Source organism: Amblyomma maculatum, chromosome 3 (assembly GCF_055883805.1).
Source record: "Amblyomma maculatum isolate TAMU_Amacu chromosome 3, ASM5588380v1, whole genome shotgun sequence".
Lineage (NCBI taxonomy): Eukaryota > Metazoa > Arthropoda > Arachnida > Ixodida > Ixodidae > Amblyomma > Amblyomma maculatum.
Window position 1 is genome coordinate 93,285,969 of NC_139346.1, and position 23,181 is coordinate 93,309,149.

The 23,181-nt window shown below is 46.3% G+C and overlaps 1 protein-coding gene across 5 annotated transcripts in view; it reads right to left on the minus strand.

Moving 5' to 3' along the window:
• Window positions 1–1,400: 1,400 nt before the first annotated feature.
• The window catches only part of Bre1 (E3 ubiquitin-protein ligase Bre1), a 28,343-nt gene continuing 6,562 nt past the window's right edge, over window positions 1,401–23,181 (minus strand). For 4 of the 5 annotated variants that reach the window (XM_084597767.1, XM_084597771.1, XM_084597769.1 and 1 more), the window contains 11 exons: window positions 22,699–23,137; window positions 21,673–21,818; window positions 19,940–20,101; window positions 19,152–19,610; window positions 18,251–18,439; window positions 17,627–17,946; window positions 12,420–12,504; window positions 10,522–10,707; window positions 8,705–8,932; window positions 7,587–7,955; window positions 1,401–1,794 (listed from right to left, as the gene is read on the minus strand). In XM_084597767.1, coding sequence (XP_084453893.1) covers window positions 1,618–1,794; window positions 7,587–7,955; window positions 8,705–8,932; window positions 10,522–10,707; window positions 12,420–12,504; window positions 17,627–17,946; window positions 18,251–18,439; window positions 19,152–19,610; window positions 19,940–20,101; window positions 21,673–21,818; window positions 22,699–23,137 — 2,760 coding nt within the window. In that variant the 3' untranslated portion in view covers window positions 1,401–1,617. The remainder of the gene's footprint in view (window positions 1,795–7,586; window positions 7,956–8,704; window positions 8,933–10,521; window positions 10,708–12,419; window positions 12,505–17,626; window positions 17,947–18,250; window positions 18,440–19,151; window positions 19,611–19,939; window positions 20,102–21,672; window positions 21,819–22,698; window positions 23,138–23,181) is intronic. The other variant, XM_084597768.1, reaches the window with a different exon arrangement.

Below are 23,181 nucleotides of genomic sequence, written 5' to 3' on the forward strand. Positions count from 1 at the left end.
CACTGATGCGTTTTCCTATTCTGACTCGATAGATTCGAATGTCGAGTCTACCACTTCGATGCCCTCTAGCAGCAATACTAATTTGGATTTCAGATTAATGGGCACGACATTTCCACTCCCTATCTTGCATATCTATTTATTTATTTAGAATACACCTCAAAGCCCTCTGATACGGGGTGTTACATGATCCTATGCCTGGGCTGATAAATTCCTGAGCACTGGTTTAGTCTGCCAAAAAGGCGCCTTCAGACCACAATAATGCGCCTTGACAAGCTTGGCGCCAGTGCTGCTCCCGTGCTTTTTGCCTACTGTGTGATTGTAGATGACTGCAGCGCCACCTCGATTGCCTTGTTTGTAAACATGGAGGAGGTCAACAGGGGTAGAAGCTGGCTCGAGCATTTTGGAGAAGCTTTGGGATACAGACAGATGGCATTGAAGGGTATACCATCGTTCAGCTTTACTTCACTGCCTCCTGCCAATAGTTCATCATCCTTTGCTTGAGCAATACTCGGGCTCATTTTTAATATCTTTGCTATTGGCCATATGCCTTTGCAACACCCTTGAGAAGCTTCCTAGTGATTGAGATGTAGCGTACCAACCCATAACGCTTCAAGTATCCAGACGTGCTTGTCATGGACAAAGGGGCTCAATGTTGAAGTACTGGCTTATTTTCATAGTAAAAGCATTGCAAAGACTTGTGTATTTTTTTGCAGCCGAACAAGTTGCCCAACGGTTCGCGGTTGTTTACGCTATCTGCTTTGTTTGTTGCTCTCGCTACTCTCTCCACTAGCGATTCAAAAGGCCGGGAGGAGGCGCTATGTCACGTGCATTTCTTTTTGCAATCAGCTATCTCCAAATACCTGGGGCTCGTACTAAATTTACTTGCGAACAAATATTTATAATGCTCCATGCTTCCTTTCCTTACAGAAATTTCATTTGTATTAAGCGCAGTGCAAGATGCGTTACATCTTTGCCCCTGGTGCTGTGACATTGTTCCCGTGGCAGTCAGTTTGGAGCAGTTTTGGAGCAATATTGCATTTTGGAGCAGAATCGAGCAATTGGATCAGCGTTTCCACCCCTGCATGTTGTGAAGATGCAAGGCAACATAAACAAGAGCAAAAAGTGAAACTGGCAATGGCAAGTGGTAAATGCTCCCTCGTTGATGGAATAGGCCGCTGTGAAGTTAAATGAGGTAAGTCTGAGTAAAGTTGCTGTGACCTCAGCTTGTCACACACTGTTCAATAACTTCCAAGGAGAAGCTTTAGCTGCGTCGGATTTTTTTTTTTTTCGGTTCGTGATGAGGCTTTCATGGGTGTTGGTTGGTTTCTAATTAGATCAGTTATTGCTATCAGTTTTGACAGCTGCAGTACAAGGCAGCAATGCCAGCATCCAACCAAACGTGGGTGCACGAAACAAGACGCACTTTTATTGTACACAATGAAAGAGACAAGAGAAAATAAAACAGCAGAGAGAGAGAACAACCGATGCTTGTGACAGTGGTGAGGGATGAAGTGGCGATGAGGAGACGAGAGCCCCACCCCCGAGGACAGTGGTAAAGGTAAAGGTATTCACTGGGAAGGTACCAGGGGAGGAGGAAAAAATAAAATAAAGAAGGTCTCAGGTGAGGTACAACCGGTGGTAGTCATTTGTGCCGAAGGGAGCGTTACACTTGGGACACTTCCGCTGGCGGGTCTCGTACCGAGTCTTGAGGCAGTCGTAGCAGAAGACGTGGAAGCATTTGATGAGCACCGCGTCTTTGCGCTTTACCTTGCATGATGGGCAGGTCAGTTGCTCCTGCGAGGAGAACATGTCAGTGAGTAGGCCGCATGTGCTTACTTGCACTTCCAGTTGCTGACTCTTGAAACATTACCTTGGAAACTGCACAAGCAATATAGTATGGAAACAGGCTGGCTTTTTCGAGGGCGAGCTTTAGTGTTGAAAAGGAAGCAACTAGAAAGCTTAAAAAAAAAACAGCAAAGAAAGCATAAGAAGCAAGTAAAGAAAGCAGTAGAAAAGACTGCAAAAAAGAGGGGAGCAGAGCAAGTATGTGTCACAAAGCATGTTTTTGTATTCTATACTCCTAGACAAGTTTTTGTGGTTATGCAGCCAAAACTGCAGAGCCAAAACGCATCAGCGCTCTGCGCAGCAGGATATAGTCTCTTGATAAATTACGCGAATCGTTCTCTGCAATATTACATCATTACACGGAATCGCCTATGTTGTCATTACATCAAGATTGTACTACAAGATAGGCCAGTACAACTTTAGTGTAGTGCATTTTAAGATCATTACACTACACCGTGCAAACGGGATGACCGCGCCATCTGCCGGGCATCTCCCGAAACGTGCGTCATCTACTGCTGCTGCTGCGTCTACCCATTGGTATCTGTGCGCTTTCGTAATGCGCTTGTTTCGGCAATGTACGCAGCGCGTGATATTCATTAACCATGAATATATGTTCACTTAGACCTTAAGTAGTCTAAAAAAAGACATTCCTGCGTCATAAGAAGCTCGAAAGCCATTATTTCTAGCAAAGAAGGAACAGAAACAGAAACCGTACCTGCGGCCAGATATGCCAGAACTACATGATGTAGTAACACTATGACGAAAGCTCCGCCCCCATAGCCTTGGCTCCATAGCCAGAAAAACTTGTCCATGAGTACAGGTATGCACAATGAAAGTTAAGGAGCCAGGTTTCCATGTATTTTTGGGCATATTGTAGCTCGGATTTCTCGGTGATTAAACGAGATTTCAGCCACAAATATCCATATCGTATTGTTCCGCATTTTGCTTTTTCTCTATTGAACCAAGCATATTTTATTATACAAAAGAATGACATACATATTAAAACTTTTTCTTTTCTATACTAGAGCTTTGACAAATTTCTGTAGAGTATTTCCTCACCAAATAAAAACTATCCATTGTACAGCCTCAGGTTTGGTTCAGTATATTTCTATATTATCATTCAGTATGCATAAAAAGAAATCAGCACGCAACCTCTGGTCATATTGAAAATAATGGCACCAATGCAACGAAAAATCTCGTTTTGAAAAGGCAGTTTAAAATAAAATAAAAAAAAAAACTACTTTATTCCCACATTTTCATGTAAGTCTGCTTCAGGCCTCTTATCCCGTTTTTTAGCTTCTTGGACCTGTTTGTTACCTGAAGCATTGCTCTGTCAGCAAAGTAATACCCCTGTCAAGCGTGCAAAATAAAGTACACTTACGGCGAGTGTCACTTACAAAAAGTGCACTCTACCGCTGCTAAACAGCGTAACATAAATACACTTGCCAAAGTGTGCACTCAGGTCGGAGTGCGTTCGCAAAAAAGACTTCGAGGGCTGAGCGCGTAGCCTTGGCAGAAATTTCTTTGTCACAAATGTATTTATGTAATAAGATATGTATACAAGTTGATTTTATGTGTTTTGTACATATTTTCATTTGATGAAATGTTTTATAATAGCGACGAGCAAAGTATCAAATAACAAAAACGTGATGTAACCGTGTACGCAACTTCCGCATTATGAGTGGTGCGCCACTGCGGCTACGCCATTTTCAATTAGGGGGCGGTTGTTATTGTTCATGCTGTTCATTGATAAGGGGTCTACGAATCATGGCCCGGTGTCAAATTTTAAGCATTTTTTGAATGTTTTACTAGTTTAAAAAGCACTTCCCTGAACTTCGCGCTTGGAGGTTTCAATTTCTTTTTTAAAACATGTTTTTCAGTTGCTAGTTTCGTACCAACGAGTGCTTATGCGAGTGCACTTCGCTTTCCCATTTAGCACTGCGTAGCGTAAAGTCTCTTTCAAGCTGCAAAGTGCACTCCGCGGAAGTGCACTTTAACTTGCGCGCTTGACTGGGGTATAAGCTCAATGCTGGTCAAGTCCTTTACTCAGCAGACAGTGTTGGTTTGGTTTGTTGGGTTTAACGGCCCAAAGCAACTCGGGCTATGAGAGACACCATAGTGAGGGCTCCAGAAATTTTGACCACCTGAGGTTCTTTAACGTACACTGGCATTGCACAGCACACAGGCACCCTGCTTTTCGTCTCCAGCGGACAGTGTTAATGTCAAATTTAGTCCACATTCCTTAAGAACCCACCCATTGGGACAAATGTTTAAAAAAAAAAATCTTGAAATACATATTACAATAACAGTTTACCTTCACAGAAGATGCAGAATATACGCCCTGCATCAACGTATGAATAACATGTGAAACCTGCGAAACAGCATCTCGTGTTTCTCCTGGCCAACAACTGTAAAACTGCTGCCATACAGCTATTTCTTCCAGCTAAACTGGGAAAAATTTCATGTATTTTTGTAGATTTTTGCTGAAATCTACCGAAAACAAGTTGCTCGCCACTGTTCGTAGGTTGATACGATATAAATTGCACAGAATGAAGTGTAATGCAGGAAAAGATGCAGAAAAGATTTTTTTTTCTTTCAGTATTTGTTTATCCTGCTCTCTTAAACTCAAAATGAATACATATGGTCATATAACAAAAAGTGCCTAATCAGAAACAAATTCAGATCCTGAAAATTACACATGCATCTCAGAATAAGCCTCAAAAGCTGCTCAGCACTCATTTCCTTTCAGTAGTGTAGCATTTATTTAACCATTCACTTCAATTAATGATCCAAGGCCAAAAGCAGTAAGGTCATAAAAATGGTTTACTACATCCTTTGCAGCTGGCTTAGCTGCCAGCCATGTTGAGGGCATGGCAGATGGAAGAAAAGTCTGGCAGGTACACTGAATAAGACTGTTAAGCAGATGTAGTTCAACAGGGTAGCGCTCATAGAAATATAGACCTCCTCCATGTTTGCAAACAAACAAGATGATCGAGGTGGCGCTGCTATCGTTAGCGATCCCACGGTAGGCAAAAAGCACGACCGCGGCCGCAGCACTGTGGCCAAGCTTGTTAAGGCCGTGTTATTGTGATTTGTAGGCGCCTTCTTGGCAGACGAAATGACCATGTGCTAGTATTCGTGAGCCTCAGTGGTGAGGACAGAAGCGATACATTGAAAAACTCTACCTACACGGCGTGCAGCGTACGAACCCGCACGCCGTACCGATGGAGATTGGGTTCAAGGCGCACAAGAGAAGCGTTGCTGCCGCCAGGAAAAATGAGCGACGTTGACATCTATTTGCTGTTTTCTCCGAGAAAATTAAGCGCGGAACGCATAGAGAATTACGAAGCTTCGGATGCTTACAACTACTATGAGTCGAGTACGCTGACGGTGATTTTTTTTCGCTGATATATAGCGCCGCGAACCGCGTACGAGGTAGTCCGCTCAAAGCATCATTGCGTTATCGGATGATTCTTCACACCGAGCGGCAAATGAGTGTTCTTGGTAAGCACGAAGCACCTCGCTAGCGTCGAGCGGCTGTATGGGTAAGGTGATTTAGGTCAGCATGGCAACAGTAGCCTTAACACTGCACGGACTTGCGTATCATTTCGTTATTCATTAAAATCACAACGCTGCGCGTCTGTTATATCTGCTCTGGTCGCGGGCGGCTGTCGTCGTTAATGGTAACAATTTTATCACGGGTAGTCCCGCTGTTAGCTTGCATTACAATTACGAGCTGCAGCGGCCAATGTGGTTACGTGGGTTCCGGTAAAAACGTCCCAGGAAAAAGTGGTCCCGGAAAAAATGGCCTCGGATAAAATGTCCCCAAATAGATGCAATTAAACGTACTACAAAGTCGAGCTTTCGCCTTGGCCGGTGCTTGATTTATCAGCGATAAATTTCGCTCATTGTAATGAACTTTTACTGTTTTTATCTGCCATCTGTGTTTATGGTTTTAGCTTGAACAGTATTTATATTTTGAACCCCGCCGTCTTTTTTTTTTTGTTTCTTTTTCACGTCCTGTAGTTCTTTTACTAAAGGCCTATACTGAGTTTCCTCGAGTCTAGCCGCAGTAATGTAGGCTACAGTGAATCTTTCTACCCGTCCGCTTGAAATTTGCAAAACATGGTACTGATGCTGTGCGTTCGCAAAAAAAAAAGAAAAAAGAAAACCATTATGGCACCGAAATTTGTGCGGTGGAGGACAAGCACGTCTCTCGAATGTGTAATATTAGCCGGGTGATTAGACCTATATTAGAGAGCGATATTTCCCAGCTTGGAAACTGGAAACTATGCACCGCATAATACTCGCTGGATATTATGTAGTGGTGGGGCTTTTTTTTTTTCTTCGATATGCTTTCATGCTAAGTCTTCTCCAGTTTCCGTAAACGCGTAAAGCACCCAGAGGACCCAGTACCCAAACAATGGTTACATCTATTCTAAAAAAAAAAAAAAGAAAAAAAAAACGGCATCATAAGATGTTTAATTTTTCGCGAAGTGAGTTCCGGGCAGATTTCAGTCAATTTCTTCGGTGACATTTTTTCCTAGGGGCCGCTTCCTGAGGGGACCTTTCTGGACGTTTTTTTCCGGGGCCATATAGTCCAGGGGCCTTTGTTTCGTGGCTGTATCTTCTGGGGACCTCTTTTCAGGGGCCGTTTTTACCTTCACCCGTGGTTCCGTAGTTAGGGTGGCCCAGGATAAACCCCACAATTCTCATTCACAATCAGCCGCTGTGAATACAAATAAAAGCGCTCGGCATAAATAAAAAAAATGCAGCTCCGATCCAAATCACTAGCTGTTAACGTGAAGTGGGAGTCTTCATCTGGAAGTAATAAAAATAATTTGACGTGAACGTGGCGAAGGTTAGCCATGCAACATATATATCATAGATCGAGCAGTGCAACACAGATCTTTCGAGTAGCAGCTCACTGCGCATACATAAATTACCAAAGTGAAAAAAACGGGCTTGAGGAACAGTTCACATAGGTAAACATCTATGCATGCTCCAACAAAGAAACAGGCCTACGCAATACAACATATATATGACTGCCTCGTCTATGTATGTTACCAGCGCACCCGCGCCCGCACACCGAGATCCCATCACGCGTCGTAAAAAGGCCAAACTCGAGTGATTCGCGACCTTTGATCCGGTAGACCGCTCTGGCGTAAAGGTGAATAAGCTCCAGCTTAGCCGTAACGAAGTGTTTGCCGCATATTCGATGAGCAGGCGTCGGTATTCAGCCTTGGCGCTTCACCGCGGCGGCCCACAACTGTTTACGGCGACCATTGTCGGCAAAAAGCCTTTGCAAGCTTACTAAACTTCCTCTTGTGTGCCTTTCAGCACATGTCATAGTGAAGCGATTAGTCGGCATGGTACTCTGCATTTCCCGGCAGCAGCAAGCCATCGCACAATCACGGAAGGCAAGGCGACTGAAGCGTTGTTTTGCCTACCACGCGAAAGTCACTAACGACGACAGCGCCACCGCATTTTCGTGACGTAGCCGGAGTGAAGGAGGTCTATAGAACTAGCGCTATTCTACGTAAGCAAGCACAAATGTAGCAACTTGAGCTTTGAGATATCTAATAGTACTACAGTTATCTGAAAAATGAATAAAATTTTGGTACGAATTGAATAAGAAACAAATACTATTTGTCAGGTAGTGGAAAATTTCAGCATTCGCACAGCCTCAGTGGCAATACTTGTTGCCAAGGAAAGGATGGAGAAAATGCGGGGATGCGCACCTTGTACTCCTTGACCTCCTCCATGAGGACTTCGTCGGTGTTGGAGGCCAGCTCGAACTTCTTAGCCCGCTCCACCTTGCGCTTGAGGGACAGGATCTCCTCTTGCAGCCGCTTGGTCTTGAACGTCTCCTGGGAGAGCACGGCTGTGCGGTCCGTCACGATGCTCTGGGCGTCCTTGAGCTGTGCGAGGTATTTGTCGAGGTGCAGCTTGAGGTCGGCAGCTGACTGGGCCGACTCGACCGCCTTGCGGCGGTGCACCTCGGCGGCCTGCTGCCTCAGGCTTAGCTCCTTCTCGACAGTGGACAGGCTGTTCTGTAGCAGCCGCTCCTTCTCCTCCAGCTTGCGTACCACCTGGTTCTGGGCATCCACCTGCAAAGCACCACACGTGGTCCTACTCACAAAGTGTGCCACCACTCTCCCAGGTCGGAATGAGACCCCTTTCGGAGTGAAACCTCCGACAAAAGCGACAGAATATGCAACAGAACAATTTTGCTGCACCCTTCGAGGTTGCGCCGATTTGCTTCAAAAGTATGCAGGACCGACAAGCACAGCTCCAAGTTCACTGGAAAATGCTGCATGTCGTCCACCCGGAAATGGTAAGCAGTTCAAACAGCTCTGTTCAGCCAAAGCTTTCCAATAGAAAGCAGCAGATAGTTTTGCCATCATGCTTATTAAAACATATCTATGAAACCTTACAAGAGACTCGAGGAAAGGCAGCAGCTCAGGCTCTTGGTGACACATTTCCACGTGAACAGTGCAAAAAGAAAGCAGAGAGAAAAGGACAATGGATGCGAAATACTGTGGTGTGATTTATGTTCTCATTGGCCGTGTCCGCATCGCATCAAATAAGAAACAAAATGCAAAAGCATGTCATTGTAGAATGCAGTGAGAGCTAATGGTTTGAAGAAACATGAAAGAAGTTTCAAAGGGCATTCATGTAATGTAGCGCAAGTTTTAGCATTTGCTGTTAAGGACAGGTCAACTGACCTAATGGTCAGTGGGTCGTGTGACCTAGTTGGGCCACGTCTTTTTTGGTACGTGCAACAGCAGAAGCAAAACCTTAGTGGAGATGCCTGGCCATAATGGCCAACGTCGCAATAGTAGTAGAACTATCTCACCTGGCTCTGCAGGCGCATTGCCTGCTCGCTGAGTGCTGCCTTCTCCTCTTGAAGCAGCTTGTGCACCTGGGTGGACTTGATGCGCTCTGACATGAGCTTGAAGTTGGCATCGTCCTTCTCGCGCAGCTGCGTTATCAGCCGCAGATTCTGCTCCTGCATGTCCTCGAAGGCCTGACCCGTCACTTCCATCTCGTTCAGCAGGGCCTCCTCCTGAAACACCGCCCACGCCTTGCCCATGTCCCAGGTGTGTGTGTGTGTGTGTGTGTGCCACACGTCGGAAACCATGACGTGGAGCTGTGCCAAGGCCACTGCTTCCACGCTTAAACTTTGCAAAGACCAGGGCAGCCCTACCCCAAACCCCCCCACTGCGGCAGCATTAGTGGTTGTAGCATCCGGCTGTTGCGCCCAAGATTGCAGGATTAAAGCCCACCAGTGATGGCCCGATTTTAATGAATGTCAAAAACAAAGCACCCACGGTACGATTGAATGTGCATTATAAAGAACTCCAGGTGGTTGAACTTTATCTGCCGCCCTTTTTTTTATCTTTATCTGCCGCACAGCACTGAGGCATTAACGCCCTCATACTGTACCAGTTTACCTAGGAATAAAAAACAAGGGCCACACTTGGTGACTTATTTGCTGTTGGCTACATCAAGAAGAAATACCATGGTAGGCAGAGGGTATTTGAGATTTTCCTCTTTTTGTCTTTTTGTCTTTGATAATATTTCTGTGAATGTATGCTTCATGCACACGGTGAAGTGCACGCAGCCACACCTCATTACAGGCACACAAAACTAGCAAGATCCTTGCAAGCTAAAACTGCCCTGTGTAAGCCCAGTGTTAGCAAAGTAGCATCTTCAATGCCAGGATAAGGAACTCCGTATTCCAAACAAACACAATCATGACCAACAGTTGGGAAGCTAGAGACTAGCAGAACATGCCACACACAATAGTCTGCCTCAAACGTAGCCTTATCCCAGCGCTGAAGATGGAACTTTGTTAACACTACGCTAACACAAGGTGGCTTTTTGGTGGCAAGGATCTTGCTACCTTTATGCACCTAAAAAAGACCAGTGCCTGCATGCATGAAGCATACATTCACAGAAATCTCATCAAAGACAGGAGAATCTCAAATACCCTCTACCCACCACGATGTTTCTTCTTGATGTAGCCAACAGTAAATAAGTCATCGGAGTGCAACTCCAAACAAATTTTTCTACATGGGTGGCACCACAGTGCTTACACAATATGAGCCAAGTTGCAAGCTAAGCCTGCCATGCCACCTTTTGTGGAACCAAAATCAAAAGATCAAAGTTTTGCACATAGACATGACTTTACCCATCTTCACAAACGCACTATCATGCAGAAATTGCTACCTGCAGTACAGCAGGAAAGTGTCAAAAATCGCTGGCAGTAAAGCAGCCAGTATATACAAACACAATGATGTCCCATCAAAGAAAGCACCGAATTCATCAGCCTGAATCGGTGACAACGAGCTAAAACGGCGGCACACTATTCCTACTCCAAAATGTGAACAATCCCATATGACAAAGGCAATTCTTTCTCACCAGAACCCCTTCCCCACCAGCCAAACAACTAACATCCCGTCCCATCCTTCGCGAAAAAAAAAAAAAGATGCACACACATACACAAAGTTATTCTACTGCTATGGGTGCCGTGAGAGACCCCACCTTGCCCCCTCCTTTAAAAAGAAAGACCCTGCATCTATGCCACTGACTCACGAGAAACACAATGTGCAAGCAATCACGAGAAAAGAGGAAGAAAGGACAGAAGATGGGCTTGAAAACTATGCATACCTCCTGCTTTTGAGCAGCAAGGTTCTTGTGCAAGCTGTTGACTGTCTCTTCAAGTGCACGGATCTTTTTCATGGCATCCTCATCAGCCAACTTTCGGCGCTCCTTGCGCTCGTGCTCAGCGAGCTTCTTAAGTTGCTGCCGGTATTCCTCGGCCTCGGCACGGGCCTTCTTCTCAGCTGCCATCAGCTGCAAACCATCAAGTGCTCATGAATATGAGAAGCCCAGCATACTTTAGCTATGCCTACAGTACTCGCACAAACTGAACAGGGTGGCTTTCAAGGCACCGTGAAACAATCACGCTACCCCTGCCAAACGGGCTTGAAACTTCATTTCAGAAACAGTGGCAAGCTCCACCAGAAAATACAGCAGGCACCTCTTTTTAATTAAACAGCTGTTCAAATCTGCATCAGCATTAGGATTGCATTCGAAAACCCAAACGAGGCTAGGCATTTTTTGTCTTCTTCGATTTTGAGTGTAAGCTGTAGCAGAAACTTACAATTAGTAGTGCATTATGATCATGAAAATATAGGCACAAGTGGTGCCACTTAAGTCATTTCACACAGAAGTTCCTCAGAAAAATAAGGCAAAGTCTCTATCACATACACTGTCCTAATAACAAATGATGATTTCTAAAGCTAATCCTAGACAACTGCCTCTGTGTCTTTGAGGGTAGTGCCAACTGGCTTGGACAGCAAAATTATACTCCTGGACAACGTTTTCTGGCTACGCAGTCAAAGCTACAGAACCGAAATGCATCGGCTCACTGCGCAGCAGAATATAGTCCCATGATAAGTTTTGCAGATCATGCTCTGGAACATTATGACACTGTGAAAATGTTCACATTTTATTTATATTACAATTTTAATACAACACAAGCCAGTACAAGGTTAGTGTAGTGCCTTTTCAAGTCAGTACACTACGCCGAGCAAACGGGATGGCTGCGCAATCTGTCTGGAATCTCCCGAAGCGTAAATCAGCTGCTTCTGCTGCATCTGCCCACCGGTTTCTGTACAGTTTTGCAATGCACTTGTTTCAGTGACATACGCAGCTGGTGGCATTCACTAACCGCAAATCTATGTTCGCTTATGCTTTAAGTAGTTAAAACAAAAAAACATTTCGGCATAGTTGGCAGGTTGAAAACTATAATTTCATGTAAAGGCCGAACTTAAACCAAAACCGTAACTGAGGCTAGATATGCCGGAACTACATGATGTAGTAACATCGTGAAGAAAGCTCCGCCCCCATAGCCTTCGGCTGCATAGCCAGAAAAAGTTGTCCGAGGGTATAGTTCTGCCGAAAGACAACTGACTTGCTCTCACTTCCTCTCAACATCAATACAATGTTGCATGACTGCAGAGCACAGCCAGTGATGAATGATGCCCTCTGAAAGTCTGTTTCAAAGGAGTCCAGCAGCTGTCACCTTTGTGCAAGCCATTAACACTACTGCACTATCACCAGTGGGACAAGGAAAAAAAGCCTCTACTATGTATTACATATTATCATTATTATCAAAGAAAAAAAAAAAAGGAACTGGTGAAAAAGCCACAAAAGAGAAAAAAGTGTGCAGGACACGTAATGCAGAAAACAGAAAGCCAATGGTTCTTCGGGGCAACAAGGTGAGAGCCCGGAGAGGTTTGTTTGGTTGATTGGTTGGTTTAGTTTATGGGGTTTAACATCCGAAAACAACTCAGCACGAGAAAAGGCCAACACAGCATGGCAATGAGAAAGGAGGAAGTCTATAGTGACAGGACAGGCACAGCGTCGTGCAGTTCATGTGACTGGAATGATGGCAATGAATATGACTCATTCAGTTTGGCACTGAAGGTGCAGCACAGCTACAATGAGCGAGGGCACAGCCCCTGCTCACAACACAGTGAGTGCATGTGTGTTTGACTCACCTGGACTTTGTCTCTCTGCTCTTTGGGGGCACCCTTGTACATGTCCAGCAGAAGCTTCAGCTCCCTCTGGGCCTCTTGGGACTTCCTGCCATAGGGAAAGACCAACAACCACGAGACACACGCACTGCTTTCAGCATGCCACAACTGAGGGCAAGTACATGCACTGCACCTGGTTGAGGGCAATGGCAATGCAATCCTTCCAAACTGGGCATTGTTGCCGATGGCTCATAGCCATGAACACACAGAGAAAGTGCACAGTCAACAAGCTGTGCTTCGCACGCGTCTTATGTCAGCTTGTAGAAAAATCCACAGGCCGATACTAAGGTTAGCATTTTTCCCGGTCATTCCCTGGGCAGTTCTCAACAATTCGTTCACATGACCTCATGCAATTTAACATAAAAAAAAAAAGAATATGCAGCTAGCACTTCAAGCCCTGCCAACAGAATAACCCACAAAAATATATCCAATCATCAGCCAGTAGCCAATTGTAGCCGTATCTTGGTGTGGTACATACAGCTTCTCAAAATTCCCAGAGGGAAAGCTGGCGGTATTGCACTTCGTCCACCATGGAATGGCACAGGAATGCTAGGAAGATGAAGTTTTTGCTTACGATTCAGCCACAATACTACGACTATTCTCGAAGCAAACCTCAAAGAAATGCTATGAAAATTTGCATAACCTCATCTTCCCAGTACTACCACTCGTGATGGCTGAAAGTGCTGCGTAAGAAACATGCATACACAGTGGTGCCAGCTTCCCCTCTACGTAACAAAGAAAAACTCTAGGCATGACAAGAAATATAACGAGCACCTGACTGCAGCATACTGCACGCCAACAAAGTCAAACGAATTGAGCTCAGGCACACACATTCTGCATGAAAACAAAGGTGACAACAATGACCTCACCTGCCAGTTGCCTGGTATATAATAAGGGGGTTCACTGACGTCCACTCAAGCACAGCCAAATGGCTACAATGGAAAGCTCTACAGCTTTCTCAGAAACTTCGTAGTTAAAGGGAATATGGAATGCCTAAAATGAAGTAAAGCAAATCGGTTGAGAGACAGGTATACTCCCTCACAAGTCAATTTGTCACAAGAATTTTTCAGCTAGCTTCATTAACACCGGAGATATCAACAGTTAAAAATGGCGTTCCTCTCCCCCCACCCCTTCCCCCCGCCCATGAAACGTCATTGGGTGACGCTCGGTTCACTGACTTTCCAACTGATGCAACTGTTTTCCCAAGCGTCGCCAAACATTCATTGGCCTCTGCCTTTTCCTTCCCGTCTGCGCTTGCATAGCTTTCAACCTTGTCTTGTGTCTTCCTTGGCCACTTATTTCTGCAGTTTCTTGACCTTTCGGAATTGTGTGCGACAGCAGCCCGAATGACCTGGGTCGTTTGCGAGCGTATGCCTGCAGGTGGGCTGGCTGCTGTCCACACCAGCGGCCGCCATGGAGGTGCACTTTATATACCTGTCCCATTGAGTGCAAATTAGCATGCACTCCTGCCGAGTATGACTTTCTACAAGACCCCTTTTTTCTCTCGCACTGCCGGACAGTCTCCCGTGTCTGTAGCTTTGGTACTGTCTTCTGTGGTTTGACCAACGGTGGCTGGTCTCCTCGCGGAGTTGACGCGATAGCAACGACTCTGCATGGATGCTGGCAGAACTCGCAAGCGTGCAAACATGCCGTCGTCGTTTTTAGCCAGCACGAGCCAAAGCTTTCATGATGGTTGGCGAGAGGCATCTCTTGTGGTGCGTAACAAATGGAATGTACACGCATCATCGGCATAAGCACGGACTGATCATTTTAAGAGATCGCTACGAAGTTTGGATATCGGATTACAGGTAAGCACGAATTACTCGTCCGCGAATCCTAAGAATCGTGATTAAAAAAAAGATAGTGTAGTTTTATTTATTTATTTATTTTGAAGTCCTTTAGCACATCAGTTAGGAAGTTCCAATGCGTAACGTGCAAGCGTGTTTTATCTCATGTGTACTCATCGTCCGACCCAGAATCGATGGCGCAAAATACTAGCAAAGCAGCTCGGCACATGCCATTCGGCAGCGCAGGTTGTCACCAATTTCCGCAGCTACACGCAAGAATTGTGCACAGGAGCACGCGAGCGGCTAAGCTAGGGAGGCAGCGAAGCGGCAGATTCCAAAACGCCATCCGCCATGGTTTTGATGTCAAACAGACAAGGCCTAGTGACGACCAGGGTGCAAGAGTGCAGCTAGCTGCAGCGCTCACAGACGCCATCTCTGCGGTAACCAGGCGGCATCCGGAGTTGCACTTAACCGGAGCGAATTTGCATACTTTCACGATGCTGCTGAGGGCAGACCTTTTTTGATGCATGTTCCATTTAATTATCAACACGCCGCACAAATGATCGATGCTGCAAAGACGAAACGGGACTACAGTATGCTGTAGCTACGCCGTCGGTCAGTACACAAAGGTTGACGCCGCCTACTTTATGTGCTGCTCCTGAAATACGATCTGAAGCAGAAGTGCACAATCGGTGCAGTGTTGAATCAGACCAGCTCATTCGTACTCAGGCGCCAACGTGCACATTCAGTCAGACGCCACCACATTCTCAATGGTAAAACTTTAATTTCCAACAGATACAGGATAGGCGTCAACCTATCCGCCTACACAATGACCTGGAGCCATTGAGTCTCAGGGTGTGTGCTCAACAGTGGAGTCTCCCAAAATTCTTCCGTTTCTGTCTGCTCATTTACATTTTTTTATTTCTGGACATTTCCATATCATACGTACCAGATCCGCCAAATCCTGACATAGTTTCCACCAATCTGAGAATTGTTCCGGGTGCCACTGACTTAGGGTAGCTGGATTCGGAAAAGTCCTTGTTTGTAAGCGTCTCCAAATGCTTTCTTGGATCTTATTTATGTCCTATCTGCCGGTGGGTATTCTAACCTGTTTAGCCAATAGTGCTCTGTAATCTCTTTATAGCTAACCAGCCTGTCCCTGCTAAGAGTGTAATGAGGGTCAAAGCCTACCCGGAAGCGGGCAAACTTATGAGCTCCCTCATTTCCCTGAAGCTGGGAGTGGGCTGGTGCCCATATTAGCCAGATTATTCTGACATGTTTTCAGTATCCTTTTTTCCTGTGGAGAGATTCTTCCCTTGGGAAAACTGCATATTGGTTAACGTTGCGAACCGAAGTGCAAGGCTCAGGGTTCACGAATGCAGTGCATGCAGCACTCAAGCAGACGACTTTTGCAGCTACCGGAAGTGTGTCCGTGATGTAGTGGCTGTCGCGGCTGCAGCTAATGGCAACCTGTCACTCTCAGTAGTAGTGACATATGATATCACGGCAGAATAGTCCCAAATCTCACCGCCATGCGAGAAACGAGCAGCCCGCGAATTTCAAAAAACGCAGTTCTTAAAAATTAATAAATCACTGCCTTTGTTCCAAAGAGTTGTACTATGGGCGAATGCTCAGAAGCATTCGTTCTACACATTCGAAATTTTTATCAGTGGCCTTTCTAGCCATTTCATAGTCACTTTAAAGAAAAATTCTTTCTGGTCCGGAGATCAAACCCGGGACTACAGCCTCTTCGGGGCAGTCACTCTACCAACTGAACTAATTAGGACAGTCAGCAAATCATACCCACTTCGAGTTATTGATCAATTCGCTCTCACCCTGCCATCTGATCTGCTGACCGTCCTGGTTAGCTCAGTTGGTAGAGCGACTGCCCTGGCAAGGCGGTGGTCCAAGGTTCGATCCCCGGATCAGAACGAATTTTTCTTTAACTATGAAGTTTCTAAGAAATCTGTACAGCTTTCCTTTGTAGCCGTGCGGCTCTGTTTGGGTGGTGCCCCGCCGGGGTGGTGCAGTGGTAAGACGCCGACTACTGTGCCGGAGTACCCGGGTTTGATCCCGACCGCGGCGACTGCGTTTTGATGGAGGCGAAACGAAGAAGCGTCTGTGTTCTGTGCGATGTCAGTGCACGTTAAAGATTCCTAGGTAGTCGAAATTACTCTGCAGCCCTCCACTACGACTCCTCTTTCTCTCTTTCTAACTCCCACCTTCTTCCCTTTCCTTACCGCACGGTTCAGGTGTCCACAGAAAAGTGTGACAGATACTGTGCCTTCCCCTTCCTGTGAATCAATTATTATTTATATTTTTTTTTTTTCGGCTGGATGTCAATAAGTAATTACTCCCTTGTGACACATCTACTCCACCTTGGGGGAAATCACCTAAATATTCGACCAGTTGCCTGGTAGCATAATGTTATCCAGTGCACGCTTCTAAACATAACCAAGTAAAAACAGAAACCTGGAACTTTAAACAGGGCCAACAACTGTTGATGAACTCATCCACACCTCCACATGACTAGCATATGGAACACATGCTGTCAAACCTTGCTATAGCGAACAAGTAAAAAATTGTGAAAATAGTTCAATATAGCTGAAATTCGTAACATAAAATTCCATGAATTTTTTCATGGAAGGGATGGAAACTCGGGTAATCCTTGCCAGAGAAAGGAAAACAAATTTTTCCATATTTTTATCGACATTTTCGAAGACGCTTGAGGTGATTCTAGAGACCGCAAAAAAAGCGAGCGCCAGATAGTCTGGCTTCTCTGCCCACCCGCAATGACTCCACTGGACAGCAGGCCAAGCACCAGCTGGGGTTGCTTTACTGCATCATAGCTGTGTGGCATTCAGAATTAATATGATCGTCATTTTCACCACCTCCACGACAGCCAACGATCATCCACACCGCTGCTTCAATAGTGCTGCAGGCTGGTTACAAAGACGCGGACTCATGTTAACTGCTAGGTTAACAACCATACATGCCGCATTATAAAGAGCAAACTTTTGCACGAACGCTGGCTGTATTACCATTAGTCACTAGCGTACCGCAGAGACGCTAGTCACCTGCAATATGAGCGAGCCCGCGTAGAGCTGGGACTGGATATATTCATATCATGGTGAACCATGTTCGGTATAAAAAGTAGAAATTAAATGTGTTTGTTAAAAATAAATTAAGAGCTCGATATATTCGATAATCCATAACCACATTCATTATAAGGCTTGACTGTACCCCATTGAGCGCATGTGCAACTTGGGCATTATTCGTTTTCGCTACTCAAACAGTCTTTAGTTATTGTTCCTTGCATCTCTTGTCGATAGTTCCATAAGCTCAGTTTCCTGCAAAATTCCCAGGACACAACGAAGTACGCACTTGAGCTGTGCCTTGAGGTCCCGTATAATGTCTCCGTCACTCTTTCCTTTCTCTCGCTCAGGTATGGGCTCCTCCTCAGTCCTAGAGTCTTCCTCCTGGCGCGACATGACAGCATCGTCCCCGCCACGGCTTCCACTGGGGCCTGAACCACTGTTGGCCGCACCAGGACCCACTGTGCTTGAGTTTGCTCCCGACGACACCGGTGTAGTGGATGCATCATCACTACGTGTGGAGCCATTGTCACTCGATGTTGATGACGCTGAAGACGGAACGGTGGTGGAGCTCACAGCCACATTAGACATCTCCAGCATTTGCCTGAGCTGCAAGAGAAAAGAAGGCAGGCAGGGAGTTTCCTATGGGACTCGGAGCAGCTTGCAATGACGACTAATACCACCTTATAATTCATTTCGGCGTGTCAATTACCAGAGAATGAATGGGCACATTAAATGCATGCACCTGTTAACGACCACACCAACACACCTGCATTAAGAGTATACGTGGCCTACACAGCTCCAAACATCATTCAGGAAGGATGACAGATACAACAGTCAACAGCAGTGCAATTCATGACAGAAAGTCAGTTTGCATGCGCATAGCTCAAAAAGGGAAAAAAATTGCAGTCACCTTGCTTGTTTCCGATAGAGCTTCACGCAACTTCCGCTTGGAACGTGCCACTTCACTTTTGAGTTGTCGGTTATGGCTCTGGAGGCTAGTGATGATGTGACGCATCTCTCTGTTTAGAGGCTGCGTTTGCTCAGTGGTTGCCACACTCTGCTCGAACTCTATTCTCAGATTTTCATACTCCCGGCGAATCTGCGGCACAATATGCAGACCACCATCAGCAAGTTCCAATACTGGCTCTGCGTAAACGACCATATGCAAGTCATTTTAATTGCACATTTTCTTCTTTCAAATGATACATTAAGTACTTGAGTACACTGATCACCACATAGTATTTACCTATGCTGCTAAATGACTTTAAACAGCATCAAGAAGAAATTGAATTGCATATTAATTAGTGGAGGCAAGTACCACGTGGTAATCCATGCTGCCTGAAAGTCTAATGCATTATTTGAATGAGTGAGTGCTTGCGCAGGAGAACAGGCGATGGACATCGAGCTCCGGTTTCTTTGTAGTCCCAGTAAGACACAGACTACCAGAGCTCGATGTCCGCCATCTGTTCTCCAGGAATCATTGCTCGGCCGTTCTTCTGCACCATGTGTAAGTCGTTTTCTCCACTACTTCAGTGGTCATATCCTTCGCATAAACAAAGCTTTCCGGATTTATTCACTTTTTTTTTTTTCAAGTCCCATCTGAGACCTTCACAGTTCTTTGAGAGCTTCATACGCTCTAGCAGTCTACACTGCTTGACCTTTCGTAGCCTGCCATCTTGCTTGCCAAACAGAGCAGGAATTCATGACACAGAACAACCCTTTTTCTAAAGATCATTGAGACAACTGAGGTCCATTGGAAGAAGACAGTTACACAACTACTGATCTCCCAGTCGTCAAGAAATGATGAACACCTGAGCAATGTGGTCCTCGAGACGGATGACCTCGGAGCGCAGCTTCTTCTGGACGGTCAGCTCATCGCTCTCCATCTGCTCGATGTGTCGCAGGTGCGAGTTCTTGGCCGTCGACAGCAAGGTGCGGCACTCGTCCAGCTGCGTCTTGAGCTGCATGCTCTCATTGTACAGCACCGAGAATTGGCTCTGCAGGCACTTGTACTCGGCCGTGCTCACCACCAGGCTCTCGGGCAGCGACCGCAGCTCCAACCGCAGCCGCTCCACCGTCTTTAGAGCCTCCTTGTGGTCATGCTGCAGCTGCTCCAGCTCCAGCAGGCGGGCCGAAGCCAGCTCCCGCTGCTCCTCCAGCTGGCTCTGCAGGTCCTCCATGCGCAGGGCGGCCGCCCCTCCCCCTCCACCACCGCCAATGCCAGAGATTCCGCCGGAGCCACCCGTGGGCAACGTATCACAGCCATCCGCCTGAACGGAGCGTACAAATGCATGGCTGAAGAAACCCGTCGTTCACTTGGACCACCTCGTGAGACGAGGAAGATTGCTCGCTGCCGCCAAGTAAGAAAATGGCGAGTTTTAGTGTACCACGATCCGTTACCATGATCCACCATTGTGCGTTCTATTAAGGCCTATAGATGGTGTCACGTGCTGGAAGTCAACACATAGACCTGCCATGTCTGGACCAATCAGCGTGTGAGGTAGAAAGTCATGGTGACGGATCGCAGATCACACTATACTAAATCTCTCTAATACTTTAGCATGCATTGGCCAGCTCTCGACAAAATGATGGTCAGTACCTGGAAGCCCTTTATGCGCTGCAGGCACTCGGCCAGGTGGCAGTCGAGCTTCTCCTCGCGGGCCCGCACTTTGCTCAACTCGTACTCAAGTTCTTCCACCCGGTTGCGCAGTTCGTCATTCTTGGTCTGCAGCGAGTCCACTTGGTCCTGGTGCTCTGAGGACTGTACAGACAGGCACCGTGACGTCAGGGCAACCAATATGCAGTGCTCCGACCGAGCACTGTCATTCCAATCAACACACAGCACTACACAGCGCCAAGAAAGGTGCTCCCAGGCCTGTGAAGCTTCACACTGTGCCCCTCACCACATATTTAGATGCTGTTCTTTTCATCATCTTCTTCTTGCAATAATGATATTGTTTCGCTGTGTGTGTGCCCACATGACTTCTGATGTTCTGATACAGCCAACAGCGCACTAGACCGGACAAGAAGCAATGCGTTTAGGTAGCAAACCCTGCCTGAGGGGCTAAGCTGCACACATAATGATGCCAGAGCTGCTTTCGCAAAGCAAAGCAGGCCAGATAGTTGTCCGAAAGCATGCCATTCAAAGAAGGATGGCTTTTTGCATGGTTTCACATGAAGCAGTCATTGCTATGAAGCATAGATGAGAGAATGGTAACCAATAATGAGTTGCATATGCTGACTGCGAATATACACACCAGCTGGAAAAGACTGATGTGAGAGAAGCAAGAAAAGTATGAATACATCCATCTGTTACAAGTGAAAAAGGTGTGAAAGACTAAAAGCCAGCCACTAACTTACAATATTTCAGTGTAGGCATGACCAGCACTTTGAGTGAGCTATGATAACATGTCAGATTGTTAGTGCTTCTCCGTATGCACAGCCCTGTTGCTTCATAGTACTTTTATACTAACTTGCAAAATTACCTTCTCAAAGTACTCTGCCTCATCGCAGCCACCTATAAGTGGAAGCCGAGCACCATCCCTTTCAAGGCTTCTCTATCGCTTGTCGTTGACATGCTGCAACTCTCTCAATCCACCCTGTGGCACATTAAAAGCATCGCCCTTAATCCTTCAACCCTCATTTTTTTGCGCATTCAACAAGCTTCCTCATCTCATCCAACCCAGATGAAACATTGCCACCCCTGGTTTCACGCTTGGATCTCCTGCCATCTCTGCTGCATACCTCCTTTTGGAATCAACTGTCAGAACTTGGCGAATATTACAGCATCTCAATGACATCTCACGGAGAAACTCCAGATGATAAAACACATGTGCACCTTCATAATGCTTGGCTTTTAATTGACATGGTTTGCCTCACCATGGAGAAGTAAGCTTGTCCCCCGAAACACCCACATCCCAGAAACTACTGTCCATGACCGTGTGGGCCACGCGTCTCCACTCACTCATAACCTCAGCAACTGGTCACTCATGGTGCACACTGCCCAACTAGGCAACCACAGCATCTACGATGTGGGGACAATGTTTAGTCACTGACGATGCAGTCGTGGCTCGCATATTTGCATGATTCTTTGTAAAATGGGAGAGCAGCAACCATTCAGAGCTGTGCATTGCGGAAAAAAAATTTGTAAATTCGTATCCACTTGGAAAAAATGTAGGGAAACAGTAAAGCGTGCAAAAAAGGCAACAATTCATTTTTTTTTTCTCAAGGTGGAAAAGATCACATGTGGGCTGCATTGCACTGTACTGGTGGCAAATTAAAGAGCAATTCAGATGGTGCAAAAGAAAAAAAGAAAACCGGGCTGCCACTGACCTTAAGGGTGAGCATATGGTTCTTCTCATGCAAGCCAGTAACAACTGCGTGAAGATTCTTGTTTTCCATCTCTAGCTCCGCATTTGCCTGGCGCACTGCCTCGTCCAGGTCGGGTGGTGGGCCAGTGTCCATTGCTGGCTCCCCATCTGCCAGATAGGAAAGCAAATAAAAATATTAAAAACACAAACATCTCTAAAGCAATCTCGGATCTACCGAGCATCACAGCACATGCAAAATAATGGAAAGCTGTGCCGCATGGAGTGAACCTTTAAACAACAGAGAACACCCTCATTGAAAATGGAGGTTTCAAAAGACAGAAAAAAAAAAAAAAAAATAGAAATGCCCGTGTTGCCATCACTAGCTGGACCTCTGTAATGCAGGAGCTCTGTAACATAGTACTATGAGACCGAAGTTTTTTTATTTTTACCTTGTGAAAACGTTTAACAGAGGTCTACTGCTGTGCTGCTGATGAAACAAACAAAAAAAAAGGGATGCAGAGCATATGGCTCTGCTTATACTGCCTTTTTCTTTTTTTGCAGATATCATTTGAGTTCATCTGTGTTCGCATGTTAGAACATACTTGTCACACTCATGAATGCATGAAAATCACTACTCCTAAATTCATAGGCTCAGCAAAATATTGCAATATATTGTGCTGTCATCTTTACACAGCTTTTGGTGCATCAAAGCCAATGCATCATATGCAAATGAACTACTGCTGCAATGGTAGGTGTTTGCTGCAAGTCGTAATGTTGAACAGTCATTTTTTTACGACAGCAGATTAAGTTCTGAACTACTGAAGCTAAACAGAGGAAAGAGGTAGCACTCAGTTACAGCTGGCGTTGCAGCTCATGCCCTGCCCATCTTTCTGCTTTGGACCCAAGACGATGACACTTTGTAATGCCCATGTCACACGCAAACTAGAAAGAAATGAACAGTCAATGATGCGATGCACTGATGGGCGCAGTGCTCGCACATCTTTTCTGGCACTCGCCTGCGGCAGAGAGAGACACCAGTGGGGCTCACCCGAACTGGGGTCGTCACCCTGTCCACCCTGGACAGCCAACATGACGCGGTGGTTGCGCTGCACCAGGCGGTCAAAGGCCTGCAGCAGCTTGGCGACGGCGCGCGTGGACACCTGCACCCGCTGGGCGAGCTTTTCGTCGAGCTCCTCGCGGTCCCAGTGCAGCAGCATGCCCAGGAAGGAGGTGGTCGCCTCAGCCTCATTCTGCTGCTCCGACTCATCCCATGCCTCCGAGTCAAAGCGCTGCAGCAGGATCCGCAGGTCCTCGTTCAGTTGGTTCCAGTACCTGTTGACAACTGTGAGGACCCCTTCGTCCGACGTCTGCCGCTTCTCCAGCTGCTCCACGCGCGCCCGCAGCTCATTCTCCTGTCGCACCCGCTGCTCAAGGCGTTGTGCCAGCTTCCGGTTCTGGAACTGCAGTGTCTTCATGTCCATCTCCTCCTGTGGGATGATGAGACAAAGGGCCAGTGTTGCCCAACACGGAT